General features: G+C 35.4%; 1 protein-coding gene across 4 annotated transcripts in view; it reads right to left on the bottom strand.

Moving 5' to 3' along the window:
* ACER3 (alkaline ceramidase 3) overlaps nucleotides 1-22,294 on the bottom strand; it is a 204,599-nt gene that overhangs the window by 12,064 nt on the left and 170,241 nt on the right. For all 4 annotated transcript variants that reach the window (XM_074304131.1, XM_074304134.1, XM_074304132.1 and 1 more), the window contains exon 7: nucleotides 7,564-7,622. In XM_074304131.1, the coding sequence (XP_074160232.1) occupies nucleotides 7,564-7,622 (59 nt within the window). The remainder of the gene's footprint in view (nucleotides 1-7,563; nucleotides 7,623-22,294) is intronic.

Genomic DNA, 22,294 nt, shown 5'->3' with positions numbered 1-22,294 from the left:
AGTGAAGCCCAACTTTAACAAAGTTCAAAGGCAAGAAAAATGAGCAGATTAAAAAAAAAGTTGACCATAAAAAATTATTATGGTGGCAAAGAAGACCCAAGGTATAAACTCAGAAGTGAATGTGAAAACAATGACCAAAAATAAAAATGCCTCAAAGAAAATGGACCCAAGACCAAGAAGAATTTCTGGAAAAGGAAGTCACAAAAATTTCCTGAAGAAAAGAACTTCTTTTTTTTTTTAATTTATTTTTTTAATTTTATAATTATAAAAATTTTTTGACAGTATATATGCATGAGTAATTTTTTATAACATTATCCCTTGTATTCATTTTTCCAAAATTTCCCCTCCCTCCCTCTACTCCCTCCCCTAGATAACAGGCAATCCTATACATTTTACATGTGTTACAGTATAACCTAGATACAATATATGTGTGTAAATCCAATTTTCTTGTTGCACGTTAAGTATTAGATTCTGAAGGTATAAGTAACCTGGGTAGATAGACTAACAATTTACATTCACTTCCCAGTGTTCCTTCTCTGGGTGTAGTTATTTCTGTCCATCATTGATCAACTGAAAGTGAGTTGGATCTTCTTTATGTTGAAGATTTCTACTTCCATCAGAATACATCCTCATACAGTATTGTTGTTGAAGTGTATAGTGATCTTCTGGTTCTGTTCATTTCACTCAGCATCACTTCCTGTGAGTCTTTCCAAACTTTTCTGAATTCGTCCTGCTGGTCATTTCTTACAGAGCAATAATACTCCATAACCTTCATATACCATAATTTACCCAACCATTCTCCAACTGATGGACATCCATTCATTTTCCAGTTTCTAGCCACTACGAAAAGAGCTGCCACGAACATTTTGGCACATACAGGTCCCTTTCCCCTCTTTAGTATTTCTTTGGGATATAAGCCCAATAGCAGCAATGCTGGATCAAAGGGCATGCACAGTTTGATAACTTTTTGGACATAGTTCCAGTTATTATGATGGCAAAGAAGACCCAGAATGGCTGGATTCTTTCACAACTCCACCAACAATGTATTAGTGTCCCAGTTTTCCCACATCCCCTCCAACATTCATCATTATTTGTTCCTGTCATCTTAGCCAATCTGACAGGTGTGTAGTGGTATCTCAGAGTTGTCTTAATTTGCAAGAAAAGAACCTCTTAATTGAGTGGATGCCTATCAACTGGGGGATAGCTGAATAAGCAATGGTGTATAAATATAATGGGATATTGCTGTTCTATAAGAAATGATGGGCAGACTGATTTCAGAAAAATCTGAAAAGATTTATATGAATTGATGCTGAGTAAAGTGATCAGAATCACAAGAACATTGTACACAATAACAACAAGATTACATCATAATCAATTATGATAAACTTAGCTCTTCTCAACAATATAGTGATCCAAGGCAATAGACTTGGGATAAAAAAATGTCATCTTCATCCAGAGAGAAAACTATGAAGACTGAATGCAGATTGAAGCATACTATTTTCACCTTTTTTTTTTTTGCTATTTGCTTCTTTCTCTTTCTCAAGATTTTTCCCTTTTTATTTTGATTTTTCTTTCACAACATGATTAATATGGGAATATGTTTAAAATGACTGTACATTTATAAACTGTATCAGATTGCTTGCTGCCCTTGGAAGGGGAGATGTAAGGTATAGAAGAAAAAAAATTGGAACTCAAAATATTACAAAAATGAAACCTATCTTTACTTGTAATTGGAAAAATAAAATACGATTGAAATAAAAAAGTACTGCTGCAAGTGCAAAAGAAAAAAAAAAGAAAAGAATTCCTTAAAAAGTAGAATAGAGCAAATGGAAAAGAAGGTACAAAAGCTCACTGAAAAAAATAATACCTTAAAAATTAGAATTGGGTAAGTGCAAGCTAATTGCTTCATGAGACATTAAGAAACAATAAAACTTACTAAAAATAATGAACATCAGAAAAATAACTGACTTAAAAACAGATTGGAGAGAGATAGTTTAAGAATTATTGGACTACCTGAAAGCCATATTTAAAGAAAGAGCCTAAAAATCACATTTCAAGAAATTATAAAGGAAAAATGCCCTGATATCTAAGAACTACAGGGTAAAATAGAAATGGAAAGAATCCACCAATTATTTTCTGAAAGAGATGCCAAAGTGAAAACTCTGAGGAATATTATAGCCAATTCCAGAGCTCCCAGTTAAAGAGAAAAAATTTTAAGAAATCAAAAAGAAACAATCCCAACATCATGAAGCCAGTCAGGATCACACAAGTTTAGCAGTTTCCATGTTTTAAAAGAGACAAAAGACTGAGAATATCATTGCAGAAGGTAAAAGAGCTAAGATTACAATGAAGAATTACCTATCTAGAAAAATTAAGTGTAGTTCTTCAGCAGAAAAAGTGGATACTACATTTTGCTAAAAAGTACCATATACAATGAAACAATATTAAAAAAAATTATAGCAAATTTGTCTGATAAAGATTTCTTTTTTCAAATATATACTGAGTATAGAACAGAGTCAAATTTATGAAATAAGAGTCAACCCCCAATTGGGAAATAGTCAAAGGATATTTAATAGATTTCAAAAAAATAAACCAATAATCATATGAAAAATATTCTAAATTACTTGATTTGAGAAATGTAAATTAAAACAACTCTAAAGAATCACTTCACTGCTATCAGAAATGGCAAATGTTGTAAAAGGTATGGTAAAAATAGGTACTAGAGAACTACTGGTGGAGTAGTGAAGTGGTCCAACCATTCTGGAGAAGAATTTAGAACTAGGTCCAAAGAGTTATAAAACTGTGCATATCCTCTGACTCAGCAATACCACCTCTAGGTCTGTATCCTAAAGAGATCAAAGAAAAAGAAAAAGGACTTATATATAAAAATATTTTTATCAATTCTTTTTGTGGTAGCAAAGAATTAGAAATTAAGGGGATGCTCCTCAATTAGGGAATGACTGAATGAGTTATGGCATATAATTGTTATAAAATACTATTGTATTTATAATAATGAAGAAGTAGAGGGTGATATTTTAGGAAAAAAAACATGGGAAGATCTACTAATACAAAATGATATAAGAAAAACCAGGAAATCATTGTGTACAATACTAACAATGTTGTAATGATAATCAACTAAGAAAGACTTGGTTACTTTGATCAATACAATGATCCAATATAATTTCAAAGGAATCTTGATGAAAAAATGCTAATCACTTTCAAAAAGAGAAATGATAATTGACATATACTTTGCTTATTTTAAAAATTTTTCTTGCTTTTGAAAAACTATGACTAATATGGAAATATATTTTGTATGATTTCACATTATATTATATTGCTTGCCTTATCAGTGGGTAGAAGGGAGGGAGAGAATTTGCAACTCAAAATTTAAAAAGAAATTATTCTAAATATAACTAAATAGAAATTTAAAAATCTAGTAAAACCAGAGTGAGTTCTACCTTGGAAATTACTAGCTTTGTGAGCCTAGATGGATTACCTTAACCTAAGTATCAGTTTCCTCATCTATAAAATGAGGATAAATAAAGCTTTTACCTCACATGATTACTGTGAAGATTAAAGAAGACTATCTATCTATCTATCTATACATATATATACATATATACATACATATATATACATATATACATATATACACACACATATATATCTATATCTATATCTATATAGATATAGATATATCTCAGATGAACTCCAATTCTGCTTTAGCAATTGTTGCTAAATAATGCTGCTAGGTGAAGCGTGAAGAAAACACTACGCTTAGAATCCAGAATACCCACATTTATATTCCTGCTTCAGACACTTAGGAGCTAGATGACTCTGGGTAATGTTACACCTCTTAGTCTCAGTTATTCTATCTTTTAAATGAGGGAATTGGACCTGACGGCCTTCAAGGCTCCTTCTAGCTGTAAACCTGGAATTTATGCTGTTCATGATTTATGATCCCATGGTCCCTTCTTTCTATTCACATCTTAGCTCATTATCCTTTTAGTTCAGTTCCTCCTCCCCTCTCACCTAGATTATTCTAATAGTTCTTAAATGGTCTCCTTGCTACTCCAGGCTATCCTATATCTTCCTTACTTAAATTCAAGTCTGGCTTTTCTATTATCTCTAGGACTAATCAGAAATCCCTGTGTTTAGCTTTTAAAGCCCTTTGACAACTGGACTTCATCTGTCTTTCCGCCTAGTAGGCCTAACCTGGCTCTGAGCCAGCCACACTAGCTTCCTTTCTGTCCCTCACACTCCATTGCCCATCTCTGTGTTGGTGTGCTGGTAATTACCTAAGCCTGGAAAGCTCTGCCCCTTTTCTTTTACCCCACTACCTCCTTCCTTTAAAATGAACCTCAAGGACCATCTTCTATATTAAGTCTTTTTTGATCCCCTGAATGCTCCTTCCTAAACTACTTGGGACATAAAGACTTTTCATATATTTGTCCTTATTCACTTTGCATTTATGAAGTATGTCATTATACATGTCCTTGTTTTGCCTACCCTATTGCAGGATAAATTCCCTGTGAATACTGTTTTCATTCTTTGTACTTGTACCTCCAGTACTGAACAGGAGGACTGATTGCTGAACGCTTCCAACTGCATGCTCCATACAGATCTCAAAACTCAATATAAAACTAATCTCTCCTCCTCCTCCTCCTCCTCCAACTTCACTATTTCTGTTGTGGACACTACTCTTCTAGTCACCTAGGTTTACAACAGAGTCATACTTAATTCTTCCCCTCCCTTCCTTTCTGACTCCATCAGTTGCTGAGCTTTGCTGATTCTATCCACCCCCTTCTTTTCACTCACATAACTTCTGCTCTCCTTCAGGCCTTTATTACCTCTTGCCTAGACTATGTCAATAGCCTCCTAATTAGTCTCCCTACTTACAATCCTTCCCCAATTTCATTAAGTTACCAAACTGATATCTGCAAAACACAGATCTGACTATGTCATTACCTTACTAAAAATCTTTAAGTGCTTGCTAATGCTTTTAGGATACAAATTATTCAGCCAGACATTTAAAGCTTTGTGCAATGTGCCCCACACCTATCTCTGCAGCATGATTTTCTATTATTCCCTTTAATGCACTGTCTATTCCAAATTGACATTATGACTTCTTTTTTGATAGGAAGCGGTGCTGTATTTTGTAAAAAGCTTTTTCTGCATCTATAATCATATCTTTTGTTATTAATAGCCAATTATGCTGATAGCATTTTATTTAAAATTTTTGCATCAGTATTCCTTAAAGAAACTGGTCTGATTTTCTTCATTTTGGCTCTTTCTGGTTTGAGTAGCAGTACCATATCTGTGCCTTAAAAGAAATTTGGTAGAATGCCATGTATTTTTCCAAAATTATTTTGGAAATAATTTACATAGTATTAGGATTAATTGTTCTTTAAATGTTTAGTAGAATTCATTTAGAATACTTATAGTTCTGGAGACGTTTTTTCCTAAGGAAGTTCAATGATAGCATGTTCATTTTCTTTTTCTAAGATTGGGTTAAGTATTTTATTTCTTCTTCTGTTAATTTGGGTAACTTACAGTTTTATAGATATTCATCTATTTCATTTAGACTGTCAAATTTACTGGCATATAATTGGGCAAAATAGCTCCTAACAACTGTCTTAATTTTCTCTTCATTAATGGTGACTTCAACCCTTTCATTTTTGATACTAGTAATTTGGTTTTCTTCTTTTTCTTTCTTTTCTTTATTTTTGCTGAGGCAATTGGGATTAAGTGACTTGTCCAGGGTCACACAGCTAGGAAATGTTAAGTGTCTGAGACCAGATTTGATCTCAGATGCTTCTAACTTCAGAGCTGGTGCTCTATTCTTTTTAAAAAATTTTTAAATCAAATTAACCAATGCTTTTTCTATTTTACTGGGTTTTTCCCTCTACAAACCAGCTTCTAATTTTATTTGTTAGATCAATGGCTTTCTTATTTTTAATTTTTATTGATCTCTCCTTTGACTTTTAGGATTTCCAATCTAGTGTTTAATTGGGGATTTTGATTTGTTCTTTTTCTAGCTTTTTAGCTGCATGTCCAATTCACTGATCTGTTCTTTTTCTACTTCAGTGATGTAAGAATTTAGAGAAATAAAATTTCCCCAAAGTGCTTCCTTGGCTGCACCCCATAAATTTTATTACATTATCCCATTATTGTAATTTTCTTCAATGAAATTGTCAACTGTTTCTATGATTTGTTCTTTGACCCATTTCGTTTTTTAGGATTAATTTCCAATTATTTTTTAATCTCTCTTTCCATTGTCCATTGCTGAATGTAATTTTTATTTGCCTTCTGATCTGAAAAGAATGCATTTACTTTTTCTGCTTTTTTGCATTTGATTGTGAAGTTTTTCTGTTCTAATACATGGTCAATTTTTTTTGTAGGTGCCATGTACCACTGAGAAAAAGATATATTCCTTAATATTTCCATTCTATTTTCTCCAGAAATCTTCCATATTTAATTTTTCCAGAATTTTATTTACCTATTTAACATCTTTCTTGTTTATTTATTTTAGATTTATCTAATTCTGAGAGGGGAAAGTTGAAGTCCCTCAATAGTTTAGTTTTATTATCTATTTCCTCCTGTAAAGAATTCAACTTCTTCAAAAATTTAATGTTATCCCCAATTTGGTACACATGTTCAGTATTGATATGCCTACATCGTTTGTGATATAGTTCAATAAGATATAATTTCCTTCTTTATCTCTTTTAATTAAATATGTTTTACTTTTGTTTGTCTGAGAATCATGATTGCTATCCTTGCTTTCGTTGCTTCAGGTGAAGCATAATAGATTCTTCTCTAGCCCCTTACTTTTACCCTGTGTAAATGTATTTCTTATAAATAATATATTATAGGATTCTGTTTTTTAATCCATTTTGCTATCTTCTCATTTATGTGTGAATTCATCCCACATTTATAGTTAAGATAACTGTGTATTTCCCTCCATGTTATTTTTGCTTGTTCATCATTCCTCTCTCTTACCTCCCACCTTTTTCCTTCTTATAAGAGTTTTACTTCTGAACATTGCCTTCCCTTTAATCAGTCCCGCCCCCTTCAGTAAGTAAAATAGATTTCTATATCCAATTGTGTAGGTACACTATTCCCTCTTTGAACCAGTTTTGAGGAGGTTTAAGCTTCATGTTTTTTTGAGTCATCTTATACCCATCAATGTCAAATTTTATCCACACCCTCTGTCTACATATTCTTCTAACTGCTCCTATAGTAACAAAGTTAAGACATTGTCATTTCCGAGACTAATTTTCCTCATTTGTAAAAAGAAAGGTCCTTTTCAGCTATGGCACTGTATATTCCAAAGCCCCTTGGGATTCAATATCCTGTGTTCTAAGGTTTCTGGTGGGCAGGGACACATAGCAGGTGCATTTTTTTAAGCAAATGTGTTTTATTTTAGTATTGCTACAGGATTAAAGAACAATTCATGATGTTCATTATTGGATTAAAAGAGAAAAATTGTTAAAGAGCATTCTTGTATATGTAATTGTCATACTTTAGTCTACCTAATAATATAGAGTTGACGTTGTAACTTACCATGTAACAATATAAATAGACCGCAGTACCAGAGCAAAAACCAATAGTCCATACATGACCTGAAGGAGAAAGAGAAAATATGTTTATCACCTTCAACAGTTTTTTTTTTTTTTTTTTTTTTTTCTTCAACAGTTTTTTTAAAGGAATTTTCATTTACCAAGGACTAATTCACAATGGATTTGAACTTGTTTTGCCTCCTCCTCTGCCACTAAAAAAATTGTTTTTCTGTATTCATAATTCTAAAAATCAAACTTTTGCTTTCCTCTTGATCCATTAGTTAGTCAATTAAGTACCTCTTCTATGCCAGATATCATGCTTAGCAGTGGATACTGTATTAGGAGACTAATAGGAAGAACTAATATTCTGTCAGTCTGATGACATTCACCTGCAATTTAAAGCACTTGGACTTTGTTAAATATTTGCTAAAATGTGAAAGAAGCTAGAAGTTTGGTGTAATACAATGAAATCTGGTCTGGGAATCAGGAACTCTAGTTTGGCCCTGCCATTTATTTTATGTGACTTGTGCAAATTCTTCCTTGTTGGTATAGGGTAGTTGCTGACCATGTCCTTTCCCCACCAGGGACTATTTCTGTGATTCAGAGTTCACTGTAATCTTCATTCCATCTTGAGTACTTGATGCTGGGAAGCAGGCACTGAGAAATGAGTTAAGTCTGATTCAATTCAACAATTTCAAGAGTGCCTCCAGGGTTACCAGGTACAAAATAAAAGAGGGCTCATGCAGGAAATTGCAGAAAGCTGGAGCTGTAAAAGGGCCTTAAAATGCATCCAGTCCATCTAGCCTCTTTAGTTTATAAGATAGAAAACCAGTCCAGGAAGTAAAAGTGGTTATTTAGGCTCACACATCAATTCACTGTTATCTCCTGACCAGGATTTGGGGATCTTGGGGCTATTCTAGGACAAGTCCTATGATGTCACACCACCTCCTGTAGAGATCACAAATGACTGGTCTACTAAGGAATTGTTAAAGAGTTGAATCCTGTGCCATTTTCTCTTACCTCCTTGGGTCACATCTCTCTCAAGCTTCCTTTTCTGTGCACAATATTCTATACCTTAAGGTCCATACAGTTTACTATCTCCATTATCTCATTTGTTCCTCACAAGCACCCCTGTGAGCAAAGTATTCCTTCTGTCATCTAGTGCAGGGATCTCCCAGTAAGAGATTTTCTCTATCAATGTAGATCAGCATTTTTTGTGGCAAATTAATATCTTTAGAGAATTGTCTAGTAGAGAGTGAGGTAGGCATTTGAAAGTGCTGTTATTCCCATTCTGCAAATTAGGAAACTGGATGAGAGGGGAATTAACTCCCCCAGTCACACAGTTTTCTATATTGGTTAGCTGAATTGAATACATGGTTTTTCCTCAGCCAACTGCTCTTTCACTATGGAGCACTGCCTCCTACAGAAAAAATTCCATCCTTTCCACTTTCAAAAGACAATAGCACCAAAGAGTCAGAGTCAAAATGGCTCAGAGTCATGTCAAAACCTCTCATTTTAAAAAGAAGGAAAAAGGTCCAGAGAGTTAAGTCAAGTCAAGATGACCCAGATCTGTGAGGCAAGATTTGGATCCTATTTCTCTAATTCCAGAACCTGTGTACTTTGCCAAGCTCAGAGTCAATATAATTTATTTACTCTCTGCTTAACAATAAAAGCATCAACTGGAAGGGCCTTGAGAAGAAACAATGGCAGGGCTGGAAGGAGACTTAAGAGCTCATGCAACTCAACTCCATGTTACAGAAGAAACTGAGACCCAGAGAGAAGTGATCTTCTCAGTCATTGAGCAAGGTAGTGGATTCCTCATCTTCCCCCTCTTTTACAGTCTCCTCTAAGATTCTAAACTCCTTCGCCAGACTGATGATTGCTGTGTTTGTATGTTGGCACGCCATGAGTGCAGTTAAAATACTAAATATTTTTATAATGGTTGAAGTTTAGGAACAGGAAAAACATATGAAAATAAAAATGTCAAAATCCAGTTTTCCAATCAGATTTTATTTCTATTTGACACTCTTTCCAAATTTCCAACTAAAAAGCCAAGAAATCAGATGAAAAGACTATAATTTATTCCTAATAGCAGCTCACTCATATTTCTATGGCACTCTTGGATTTATAAAATACTTTCCTCCTAAGACCTCTGTGAAGGAGATATTGAAAGCTTTACTGTCCTCATTTTATGGATGAGGGAAGTAAAGTGGTTTATCCACATTTAAAGAACTAGTAAGCAGGAGAAATGGAACTCAGCCCCAAGTTCTGTGATTCAGATACAATGCTCTTTATAATACACATCAGCTGCCTTTCTCTGTTTAAAAGATTTCATCCCATCTGCCAATTCATGCTGCTTATTGGCTCTGTTTAATCTTTAGTTCCAACATATTGCAAATGTGTCTCCTGGCAAACTCTTATTATAAACAAATTTCACCATAAACTCCTTTGTAGTCTCGCTCTGTCACTTTAGAGAGGTAAACTATTCTATGTTCCTCTAATTTATTTATAATCTCATTCTTTATTCCTAGGTCATGAACCCATTTTGACCTAACCTTGGTGTACGGTGTTAAGTGTGGGTCAATGCCTAGTTTCTGCCACATTAATTTCCAATTTTCCCAGCAATTTTTGTCAAACATTGAGTTCTTATCCCAAAAGCGGGAGTCCTTGGGTTTGTCAGAGTTGTTAGAGTTATTATTTTGTCCTTTGGACCTAACCTATTCCACTGATCAACTAGTTATTTCTTAGCCAATACCAAATGGTTTTGGTAACCACTGCTTTATAATATAATTTTAGATCTGGTACAGTTAGGCCACCTTCATTTGATTTTTTTTTTCCATTAATTCCCTTGAAATTCTTGACATTTTGTTTTTCCATATGAACTTGTTATTTTTTCTAGGTCATTAAAATAGTTTTTTGGGAGTCTGATTGGTATAGTGCTAAATAAGTAGATTAGTTTGAGTAGTAGTATCTTCTTTATTATATTTGCTCGCCCTATGCAAGAGCATTTAATATTTTTCCAATTGGTTAGATCAGACTTAATTTGTGTGGAAAGTGTTTTGTAGTTTTGCTCAGTTTCTGATTTTCCTTTGGCAGATTCCTAAATATTCCTAAATATTTTATACTATCGGTATTTACTTTAAATGGAATTTTTCTCTGTAACTCTAACTGTTGGATTTTGTTAGTGACATAAGAATGCTGATGATTTATGTGGGTTTATTTTGTATCCTGCAACTTTGCTAAAAGTGTGGATTATTTCTAATAGCTTTTTAGTTGAATCTTTGGGGTTCTCTATGTATACTATTATATCATTAGCAAAGAGTGATAATTTGGTTTCCTCATTACCTACTCTAATTCCTTTAATCTCTTTCTCCACTCTTATTGCCAAAGCTAGCATTTCTAATGCAATATTGAATAGTAATAGTGATAGTGGACAACCTTGTTTCACCCCTGATCTTAATGGGAATGGTTGTAATCTTTTCCCCATTACATATGATGCTTATTGATGGTTTTAAATAGATGCTACTGATTATTTTAAGGAAAAATCCATTTATTCCTATACTCTCAAGTGTTTTTAATAGAAATGGATGTTGGATTTTATCAAATGCTTTTTCTGAATCTATTGAGATGATCATATGATTTTTGTTAATTTGATTATTAATATGACCAATTATACTGACAGTTTTCCTAATATTGAACCAGCCTACAGGACAGTTTCAATAGAATAATGAGGTCAGAAGTCAGAATGCTGAATTAAGAAGTAAGAGGAAAGGAACTGTGGGCATAGACAGCAGATAAAGCTTTGCAAGGAGTTAAGCCACAAAAAGGAAGAGAGATAGAGTGACAATGGATGGATCTAATGAAGGTTTTTGAGAATGGGAGATATCTTTAGGCAGGTGAAAAGCAGTCAGTAGACAGGGAGAGAGCAAAGATTACTGAGAAAGGAGGGATAATAAGAGACACTCTTCTAGAAAAGATGGAACAAAATAAGATCATTTGCCCAAATAGAAGGGTGAATGACTTAGCAAGAAGGGACTCTTATTCATGTGAAACTGGAGTAATTACAGAAATGACAGCTGAAGGTACCTGAAAATGAAATGAAAAGGATGGGAGAAAAGGGAGCTCTTAATGAATAGCATCACTTTTTTTTTTCAGTGAAATATGAGGCAAAGTTCTCAGCAGAAAGATAGGGGAAGAGGGAGGGATGAAAAGGTTTGGAAAAGCTGCTGGGGTGAATGTTATAGTTAATCAACTCTGGCTATGTAATGAAATAGTGAATCAAGAGGGGATATATAAAATGATTGCCTTATGGCAATGAGGGCCAAGTTGAGATTATGTAATGTAAATTTGTAGTGAACACAGTTGGGACATTTTCATAATTTTCTCTTGTACCAAGTGGGTAGGAGTGATCCAGATGGTGGGAGTAATGTAAACCTGGGTTCTGGCAGGATAATATCTTTGAAAGGATTAGGGTGCAATGGATTTGAGGACACTATAGAGCTGACAGTGTAGCACAGAGCAAAATACAGGTTTCTGTCATACTCCACCACAGACTTCTGTCTAAGTTGATGTCAAATGCCCATCCTTAAGTGAATCATGGCCCTCATTTTACAGAAAAGGAAACCAGAGAAGGCAACCAACTTGAGGAAAAACTGAACTGAACCAAAATCAAACAATTTTACCCTTCTTATACTACCTTTTGAATTGCAAATCCTCTTAGTCTTTGAGGATTGTGGTTTCTTTACTTCCTTGATATGTAACATGTTGGTATGTATACAGATATACACTCAGAATTTAAACACTCTGAGTTACTCCTTCCTAAAGTGTTTCCATGTACTCTGTATCATTTCTGCAAACATCTGAGAGAAAATTAGAAGGCATAATAAATAGAGGGGAAATAATAAATTGCAGCATAATATTTTGAAACCACCTTCTAGAGACACAGAGTGGCTCGGAAAGGCATGAAGATATATTTTTCAATGTTATTACTTTTCCCTGGTCCAGATGAGTTCCCTATTGAGACATTCAATTACTGATTTGAAAAAGGGCTCTTCATAAGAGCCTTACCAGACTTCTATAAATCTGTTACCAACCTTTATTTGTGCTTTCTTTTCATGTCATCTAGTGCTAGACTGAATGATGTTCCTGCTTGTAATATGACTCAAAGGTTGTCAAATTAAATTGTACTTTACAGTCTGAAAATTGAATAAGATATAGTAGATTGTCAACTTGTAAGTGGGCTAAAACATTCTGAGACCAACATCAATAGGCAAGACTTTGTGAAAGGGGATCCGAACTTGCATTATTTCATATAACCAGCTAGAAAAAAAACACCTTATTAACAATTTCTGTCTTACAATACCAAAAATAACACTCCCATTAATGAGTTTAAATCTGTAAGCCATACAGAAGAGTTACTGTAGTAAAGATGAAGAACAAAGTCTTTCAAAAGGAAGATCTGGGGATGAATCCTGATTCTGCCAAAGTGAATGAACAGATAAGCCAACACAGTTAACTGAATTCAATAATTTACTAAGTATTGACATCAAACAAGAATATGCTCATTAAAATGTTTGCCAAGCTGATTTCAGAAAAGCCTGGAAAGACTTACATGAACTGATGCTAAGTGAAGCTAGCAGAACCAGGAAAACATCGTACAAAGTAACAGCAAGATTGTATGATCAACTATAATAGCTTTAGCTTTTAGCAATTTAGTGATCTGTGACAATTCCAAAAGACTTGGGATGGAAAAGGCCGTCCATATCCAGAGAGAGAGCACTATGGAGACTGAATATGGATTGAAGCATACTATTTTCACTTTTTGTTTTGTTTGGTTTGATTTTTTTTCTTGGGGTTTTTGCCCTTTGGTTCTGATTTCTTCTTGTACAACAATACAAATATGGAAATATATTTAGAAGGATTGTATATGTTTTAATCTATATCAGATTGCTTGCTGTTTTAGAAAGGAGCATGGTAGGAGAGGGAGGGAGAAAAAAAATTTGGCACACAAAAGTTCACAGAAATAAATTTTGAAAATTATCTTTACAGGTATTTGGAAAAATAAACTGCTATTGAGAAAAAAAAAAAAAAGTTTGCCTGTATCATATAGGATGGTCTGTACTGTTAGGTTCTTACTAAGTGCTAAATCGGTACTTAACAATTCTCTAGTTCACACCTTTTAGTCCTGGCCTTTAAGGGGAGTTTGAACTTCTGAGAAGGAGTTTACATATGAAAAGGAGTTTACACAACCTTTAAAAGGAGCAAGTTCATTGGTTAAAGTAATTTTCCCTTAAGTCCTTTAATTCTCACATGCCCCTTCTCTGGAAGGATAAAAGAGACAACATTGGGCCCGGAGAAAGGAGTCTACTCTAGGCCAGAGTTGGGACAGCACTCAGTGGAAGAAGAGTCTTGTCTGGGATTGAGTTGAGACAGCAGATCTCCTCCCAGAGAGCAATCAGCAGTTTCTGGAGACAACAGAACATTAAACTGTACAAAGTCCAAACTGAAGAAGGATTCCTTATAGATAGTGAATGAGGTGCTGCAGAATATGGTATTTGTGGGTCACTTTGGGCTGAAAGTCTTCAATGAGGCAGTTGGTATTCAAAAAGATCAGCTATGTCATTTACACAGGAAAAACATGGATGCAGAATATATGTTATTCAAATGACATCCAACTGATGTTAATATTCTGATTTATTGCCCACAGCCTAACCGATCTTTTCAGCTCTTGTCTTTCTCCCTTCAATTCATCCAATATGGGTTGCCAGACTAAAATGCTCAGTGACCTTTGACAGTTTTTTCCAATGTCTCCCAATAAATTAAACTATTTTCTACCCTTTTTAAACTATGACTTTCATTTTACTCTGTTTGGTGTCTCTTGTTCACATCTTTCCTAGACTCACATCACACTTGGTTGTGTCTTCTCTTTCTAGAAACCTTCTCCGATATTTCCAAGCAAAAATCTCCCTTTCAAATTATCTCAGCATTTAATAGCATACTGATCATGCAATAATTTTTATATGATTACAGTAGACAAACAGTGGACTTCAGAGTCCCTCAGATACTGGCTGTGTAGCCTAAGGGCAAAGTCATTTAATCTCTCATTGTCCCCAGGCAATTCTCTTAAGACTAGTAGTTAAAGAGCAATTATTAACTTTCATTAGTAGAGAAAGCCTTTCACTTAAAGCCACCTACACCAATAAAATTACAGGCAGATTTAGTAAAAAAGAAAAAAAAATCCCACATCATGTGTAATGTATAAACTATTTATTTGTATATCTGTCCTATCAGCTCTACCAGATGGAAGATCTTGAAAGGGAAGGGTCAGGATTTTCTTGTCTGTGCTAAGCATAGTGCTGTGCATAAATAACCCCTTAATAAATTTCTCTTGAATGAAGGAAAATCAGAGAAGCCTTTGTTGAAACATATTAATTCCTTGTCCTCAGCCTACAAGTATTGGGAGAAAAATATGCAGCAATTATCCTGAAAAAAACATCTGATGTGTACCAAATTGTCACCTTAAATCCTTAAAAATAGAAAATCTGATCTATTCTGAAGCATAGTTTATGTTTAAAGCCTGGTTAAAGTTTAGGAATATAAGTGATTAAGTCATGCTCATGGATTGAACTCCTTATAAACTCTTATAAATTTGGGATCTTGGGAATTTCATAATCCCAAAATTGGGGAATCAACAATAATCTGATGTGTACCAAGTTGTCACCTTAAATCCTTAAAAATAGAAAATCTGATCTATTCTGAAGCATAATTTATGTTTAAAGCCTGGTTAAAGTTTAGGAATATAAGTGATTAAGTCATGCTCATGGATTGAACTCCTTATAAATGCTTATAAATTTGGGATCTTGGGAATTTCATAATTCCAAAATTGGGGAATCAACAGGAAATCCTGAGTGGAGACAACAAAGTCTAATGAAGCAACAGAAGAGCTGGGTTTTGCCACTGATTTATTGTAAATCTATAGGTCAAGTTGCTTAGGGCTTGGAACTGGATAAGATTATTTACTGAAGGTCACATTTAGTTCTAATATTTTGCTTTATGAAAGCAAGAATGACAGAGTGGCTCAAGAATAATAGAGTCAAGATACCTAAGAGTGAATTCTATCTCAGTTACTTATTACTTTTGTGATGATGACATCAGTTATAGAATTCACAGAATTTAAGAGTGAGGAGGAACAGTTAACTTTCTCAACTCATATTCATGATGATGATGATAACGAACATTTTAAGTTCTTTACAAGTATTTTCTCCTTTGATCCTCACAATTTGAAAAGTAGATATAATTCTCATCCCAATTTAACAGATGGGAATACTGACAACTGGTCATACATTCCCCCCTTTCAGCCCTTTAGGGATCGAGTTATCAACTTCTCCCAAGCTGGGGAGGGTGCTTCCACTTTTGACTTCTAATCTTTTAGAGGTTTTTCTTGACAGAATACCTAAATTTGGTGTCACTGAAGCTGCTTTTGGCTCTATTTTATGGCAAAAGCCCAACCCTAATGCCTCTTCCTTATGGATTTTCTCTAAACATTTGAAGACAGACACCATGTTCCTACTAAGTCTTCTTTTTTTTCCAGGCAAATGTCTTCATTTTCTTCAACTCACCCCCAAATGGTCAGAAGGTAAAGTCCTTCACCATTCCTGTTGAACCCTGTGGCCACTCTCTAGGTCTCATTAATGCCATTTCCAGAAGGTGGTGACACTTTACTCCTTTTCCCATATATTCTATGACATAGTTATGATGTGGTGCAGCCCTTAGGAGAATGTAGCAATAACAACGCCACTTGGCCCTGGGAGTGACCTAGTTAAAGATGATGTGCTTCTATCTGACCAGGATGCTATGGCTACAGATATTGCTAGCTGTCAAATAACAGTGATAACAGAGTTTCTGAGACAATAATGAGCAACAATAATAAGGTGCTTAAATTTGACACAAGTGCAGAACAAAATTGGGTGTCTGTCACTTGACTTAATGACATTTCAGGCTAAAAACACTTCTGGAAGATTATTCTCTGTGCCATGATGGGGTAATTATTGACATTATATCCTACCATATGCCACTATTTTATTTTACCTTTGTCTTCTTCCTCCCTGCCCCCCATTTAATAGTATTTTTCCCAATTACATATATAGAGTTCAACTTTGTCATTTTCCCTTTTTTTGGGGGGGTTAGTAAGGACTAAAAAGGATTATCAAGACATTTTTCCTTAATTCTAATTAGAATATACACAGTGCATTCATACAATACTTTAAGGTTTACAAAACCATTTTACAAACATGATCTCATTTAATTTTCACAATTATTCCTGGGAGGTAAACACTATTATCACCCCATTTAACAAATGGGAAAACTGAGACACAATGAAGTTATGTGGTCTCCAAAAGTCAAGTAGCTAATTAATTCAAATTCAAGTCTTCCTTGATTCTGAGTCACTCACTGTATCCACTGAACCATCTAGTGACCTACAGAGATCAGTTTGCTCAAATTTTCTGTGAGAAATAGTGGGAGGACAATGTTCTGTTCCCATAGATATTGTGACTTGGCTATAAAGATAAGGAATTAGAGGGGGAGTCAAATCAGTGGTTTATACTATCTTGGTCAGTTGAATGGCTTGTAATGACAAAAGAATTTATTCAAACATAGTCAGGATGAAGGGAAGGGCTAAAACGTCCTATTAAGGTATTTCCAACCAAACACCTTGGAGTCAAGGGACTGATCAAACATAACATTCTGATTGGGGGGCTCAGGCCTAAAACTGGATAAAACCAGCTAAGGTCAGTGATAGCACACAAGCTTTTTGCCAACAAGCATGCTTAATGAACCTCATGCTAGTAACTGGCACACTCCAGAGGGTGAGATTAATTGCCATCTTTGAACATGGGATGATCAGGAAGGGGGAATATAATAAGTAAGAAGTGTTATGTAATGGGAATGGATAACATATGAAACTTCTGAAGGGTCTCCTGCAATATCTGGAAAGCAGGAATGTTGGAATACATGGGAGCTGTTGGAATACACGGGAATTACCTGATAATGGTTGCTGGTTACCTGATAATGGATCCAACCCAGAATGGATCTCCTTTTGTGAGGGGATGATACAAGGAGATTGAGAGGCAGTTGCTGTTCTCTGACCTCTCTGACTGAGAGGCCGTTGTGTGGTTGTACCTCTCTCATCTTCCTTCTGCCTCCAATTTATCTCATTCCCAATCCACAAGCAACACCTGTGTCAGCAAAGGCTGCCCTGCACTCCTTCAGATGTTATGATCCACAGCTGTGGAGGCTCTTGGAGAACTGACCTGTCCCTTAACACAGGAGGAAGTGTGGTTATAAGGTATAATTGTGGGTTCTGATACCTGGGAGTTGTGTGGGTCAATGATGGGAGTTTTCACACCCATTTCTGCAGGAGTGTATTAAGGAGTGCTTCACTTATCCTGGGTCTGTTCATTCACTGAGCCTCTTTTGGGGTTCAGAGTATTATTTCTCACAGTTACACACAGAGCTAATAGCAGAAATGAAACTAGAGCCTACTGCTCCCTATTCACAATCTTAGGTTCTTTCCACTATATTACATGACCTTCTCTCTTATTTAACTTTTTATGGAGTGCCAACTCAAACGAAAGGTGTTTTGGGGTGTGTGTGGAGAACTCAAATGGAGAATGCATACACAAGTCCTTCACATTTACACAAATTTTTAGATTACAAAGAATTTTCCTAATTTTGTCTTGTAATTTATGAGGTAGTATTATTATGTAGTAGAAAGAGCATTTTTCTGGGAATCAGAAGAAGAAAGGAAAAGAAACAAACATTTATTAAACATCTGTTGTGTGCAAAATAAAAGAATGTGTGGATTTTTTTCTTTTATTTAGGCAATTGGGATTAAGTGATTTGGCTGGATTTGAACTCAGGTGTTCTTGACTCAAAGACCAGTGCTCTATCCATTATAGCAGAGACATTATTAGTCAAGCAATCCTGACTGATATCTTGTCCCAGGAATCAGATGGTTCTGGAGGAGAAAATAAGGCTGGTGACTTTGCTCAATATACCCTCAATTAAGTCCAACTTGCAGGTCATAGCATCATCTCTATGATGTCATGGTTCTTTTTGAGAACAAAGGACAAACAAAAACTCTGAGTAGAGCTCTCCCACTGGGAATGTAACTGGTCAATTGGGCAACACAGCTCCCTTCCTTTCCTTCCCTTTATCCTTCCTTCTGTCTGCACAGGGTATTATACTCTTACTGGTGGGTGCTCTGCCCAAAGGAAAGTAATTTTTCTTTTCATCACTGAAATTCCCAAGACATCTTGAGGATTACCAGATAGATTTCTTTCTTAAGGATCATGTCTTAAATTTAAATCTGTCATATTGTCATTGATTGGTCAACAATAGGTTCCAGGCCAAGCCTGGGTTCAGTTCAATTGGTCATTGTTCAGGCCCTGATGGATTCAGAGTGAATGTAAATGGCAGTCATTTCTGCTTTGGCCAGAAACCCTTCTGAAAGTCTTTCCTTCCCAGAAATTCTATCTAGTGCTTTTGACTAGATAAGAGAGGCTATTCTTTGCCTCAGTTCTTTTCTGGCCTTAATCACTGAATGAGCTTCAAACTTCAAATTGTTGAAGATCTTAGCTTAAAGACCAAGGTCTTCCATTTTATCTAGGGCCATCTCCGGTTGTTTTCTGGATTTGAGGTATAATTTCAGTCTTTCAACAACAGAGAGCCCTGCAGGACTATTTTCTTACATCTCAAGGGCAGATGACTTGAAAGAATGTTAATTTGAGTGCTAGTTAGTAAACTAGATTTCCATGCTAATTCCACACTGCTGTCAAAATTCAAAACTATATTTAGTATGACAAGCAGCTACAGCCTTAAGAGAACTCATATTTACTCTTGGTGGCCAAGAAGGTTCAATATTCCTTCCACCTACTTATATCTTGAATCAATCTAAGCCTTCTTATTTTATCTGTATATCCCTTTATTGGGATAACAAAGGACTTTCATGTGCATTAAATTCACAGGTGAGGAAACTGAGTTTTGGGAGGGAAGTGACTCACTTCCTGAGAGTCAAACACATATTCACAGCAGAACCAGGCAATTCTGAGGATCATTCTCCTAGACTGTACATTTAAGGGAATGTGGAGAAGCTAAAAGGAAGAACCATACAGCATCTCTAAAGGAAATCTGGAGAGTGCCTGACTGGCTGTAATTATAGGAAAGCAACTTTTATTTTTATTTTATTTTATTTTTTTTCTACAAGAGATTCAAAAAATATAGCATGAACTAGAAACACAAAGATTTTAATTCAAATGGCCTAAAGTGAAACTGCTGCAATTTAGCAATTGTTACCTAATATTGTAGTTGATTGAATCCTATCAGTTCTAAGTCTTTTTTCTCAAAGTTAGGGAAAAGGGAATTTCTAGAAGGCTCTACCACTAAGATGTGCTCAATAACTAGTCCATGAGCTCTCATGCAAAAACCATTTCCTCTGATACCTGGGATTTTGCTCAAGAAATTCCATTCAATTTAACTGGTAGAATCATAAAACTGCAGAGTTGGAAGCAACTTCGGAGGGCATCTGGGTTTAAGTGGTACTTAAGAATTAATCTCTTCCAGAATTTCCTTTTCAGGATTCATTTAGTCTTCTTTGAAGACCTCCAGTGATAGGAAATTCACTACCCACAGACTCAATGTATTCTGCTTCTGGACTGGCCAAAAGGATTTGTTAGCTATTATATGTTAAATGACTACTATGTAAAAAATTCTATGCTAGGCACTAAAATGAATAGGTCATGGTCCTGGGCCAAATGTGGCTTAAAATCTAAAAAAGGATTAACACCAGGCTATAAATAATTACAATATAACTTAAACACAAAGTAATCAATGCCTCACATTGCCCTTTATATGTAGATCGAGCTCCAGTTGTATTTCCCTTACTCTTAATCCATCCTCTTACCAACTGCCTTGCCCACAGGACCAAAATGATGCTTTGGTACACTTAACTCTTCCTTTTTTTTAAACATGTTAAAGTATATTTTAAATACAATGTATGTGTACATATTTATACAGTTTTCTTGTTGCACAAGAAAAATCGGATTTGGAAAGGTAAAAATAATCTGAGAAGAAAAACAAAAATGCAAGCAGTCCAAACTAATTTCCCATCGTCCTTTCACTGGGTGTAGCTGGTTCGGTTCATTACTGGTCTATTGGTTCATCTCATTGTTGAAGATGGCCTCCTCCATCAGAATTGATCATCATTATAGTATTGTTGTTGAAGGAAATAATGATCTCCTGGTCCTGCTCATTTCACTCAGCATCAGTTCATTTAAGTCTCTCCAGGCCTTTCTAAAATCCTCCTGTTGGTCATTTCTTACAGAACAATAATATTCCATAACATTCATATACCACAATTTATTCAGCCATTCTCCAATTGATGGACATCCTCTTAATTTCTAGCCACTACAAAGAGGGCTGCCACAAACATTCTTGCACATACAGGTCCCTTTCCCTTCTTTAAAATCTCTTTGGGATACAAACCCAGTAGCAACACTGCTGGATCAAAGGATATGCACAGTTTGATAATCCTTTGGGCATAATTCCAGATTGCTCTCCAGAATGGCTGGATCCATCCACAATTCCACCAACAATGTATCAGTGTCCCAGTTTTTCCACATCCTCTCCAACATTCAGGTAGACTTAACTCTTTCACCCCCAAACTGCTTTCTCGGGGCCCTGCGAGTGAGTGGTGCTTATCTGATAACTGCCTCATAATAATCATTACATCTAGGTCAGACTGTGACCACATTTCATTTTATTCCCTTAATGTAGTTTTGCCTAGACACATCTACCTTCTCTTCCCCTTCAGTTTTGGTACCATTATTTACTCAATTCTTATTGCTCCTGGAAAGAATAAAAAGAGCTAATCAGGAGTTGCACCTAGATAGCCTCATTCAGAACATCTGGTCCAGATGAACTTTGAATACTGAGAGAATTAGAAGATGTGATTTCTGAGTAATTATCAGTGAACTTTGAATGTCAAGAGAAACTAGATAGGTCCTCAGGATTGGAGCAGGGTAAATGTCCTGATTTAAAAAAACAAAAACAAAACCCACATAATATAAGGAACATATTATATTAGAGGATGCAGAAAAGATATTGTCAGGTTAGAATTCTGGAACAAAAGTAGTAAGATAAACACTTAATGGAAATGTAAAAGTGTTTTGTAAAGTTTTACATTTGGATTAAATGCAAAATGGGGGAGGCACTTGTGGCTACAAAGCTATGTGAAAAAGATTCAAAGGTTAGAGTTCTAAAAGTACAACATGAATGAGATTCGTTATATGGCAGTCAAAAATGTTAATCATAAACTGCATTAATCAACAGTTAATCATAAGCTACAGTAAGAGAACCACCGTGTTGAGGCCTGAGCAGGAAGAGTCAGTTCACAGAACATCCAGAGGAGGACACCCAGGAAAGTGAAGAGCTTTAAGATTATCTGATATGAAGACTGAAGTGGAAAGAGCACGATATTGAGAGTTAGAAAGACTTGCCTTTGAGAGCTACTAGCTACATGGCCAGTTAAGTCATCTTAGCTGCCTTATCAGATGACACCATCCCACTAGGCTGTTGTGGTACAAAGAGATACAATGGCTAGAAAGCTAGACCAGGAGCTGGGAAGACCCGAGTTTCAAATCTGGCCTCAGACATTTGTCAGCTGTGTGGCTTTGGCC

The sequence above is a fragment of the Sminthopsis crassicaudata genome, chromosome 3, assembly GCF_048593235.1.
Source record: "Sminthopsis crassicaudata isolate SCR6 chromosome 3, ASM4859323v1, whole genome shotgun sequence".
NCBI classification, from domain to species: domain Eukaryota; kingdom Metazoa; phylum Chordata; class Mammalia; order Dasyuromorphia; family Dasyuridae; genus Sminthopsis; species Sminthopsis crassicaudata.
The sequence above is the reverse complement of the archived record's forward strand: the minus strand, read 5'-3'. Positions and strand labels throughout refer to the sequence as shown.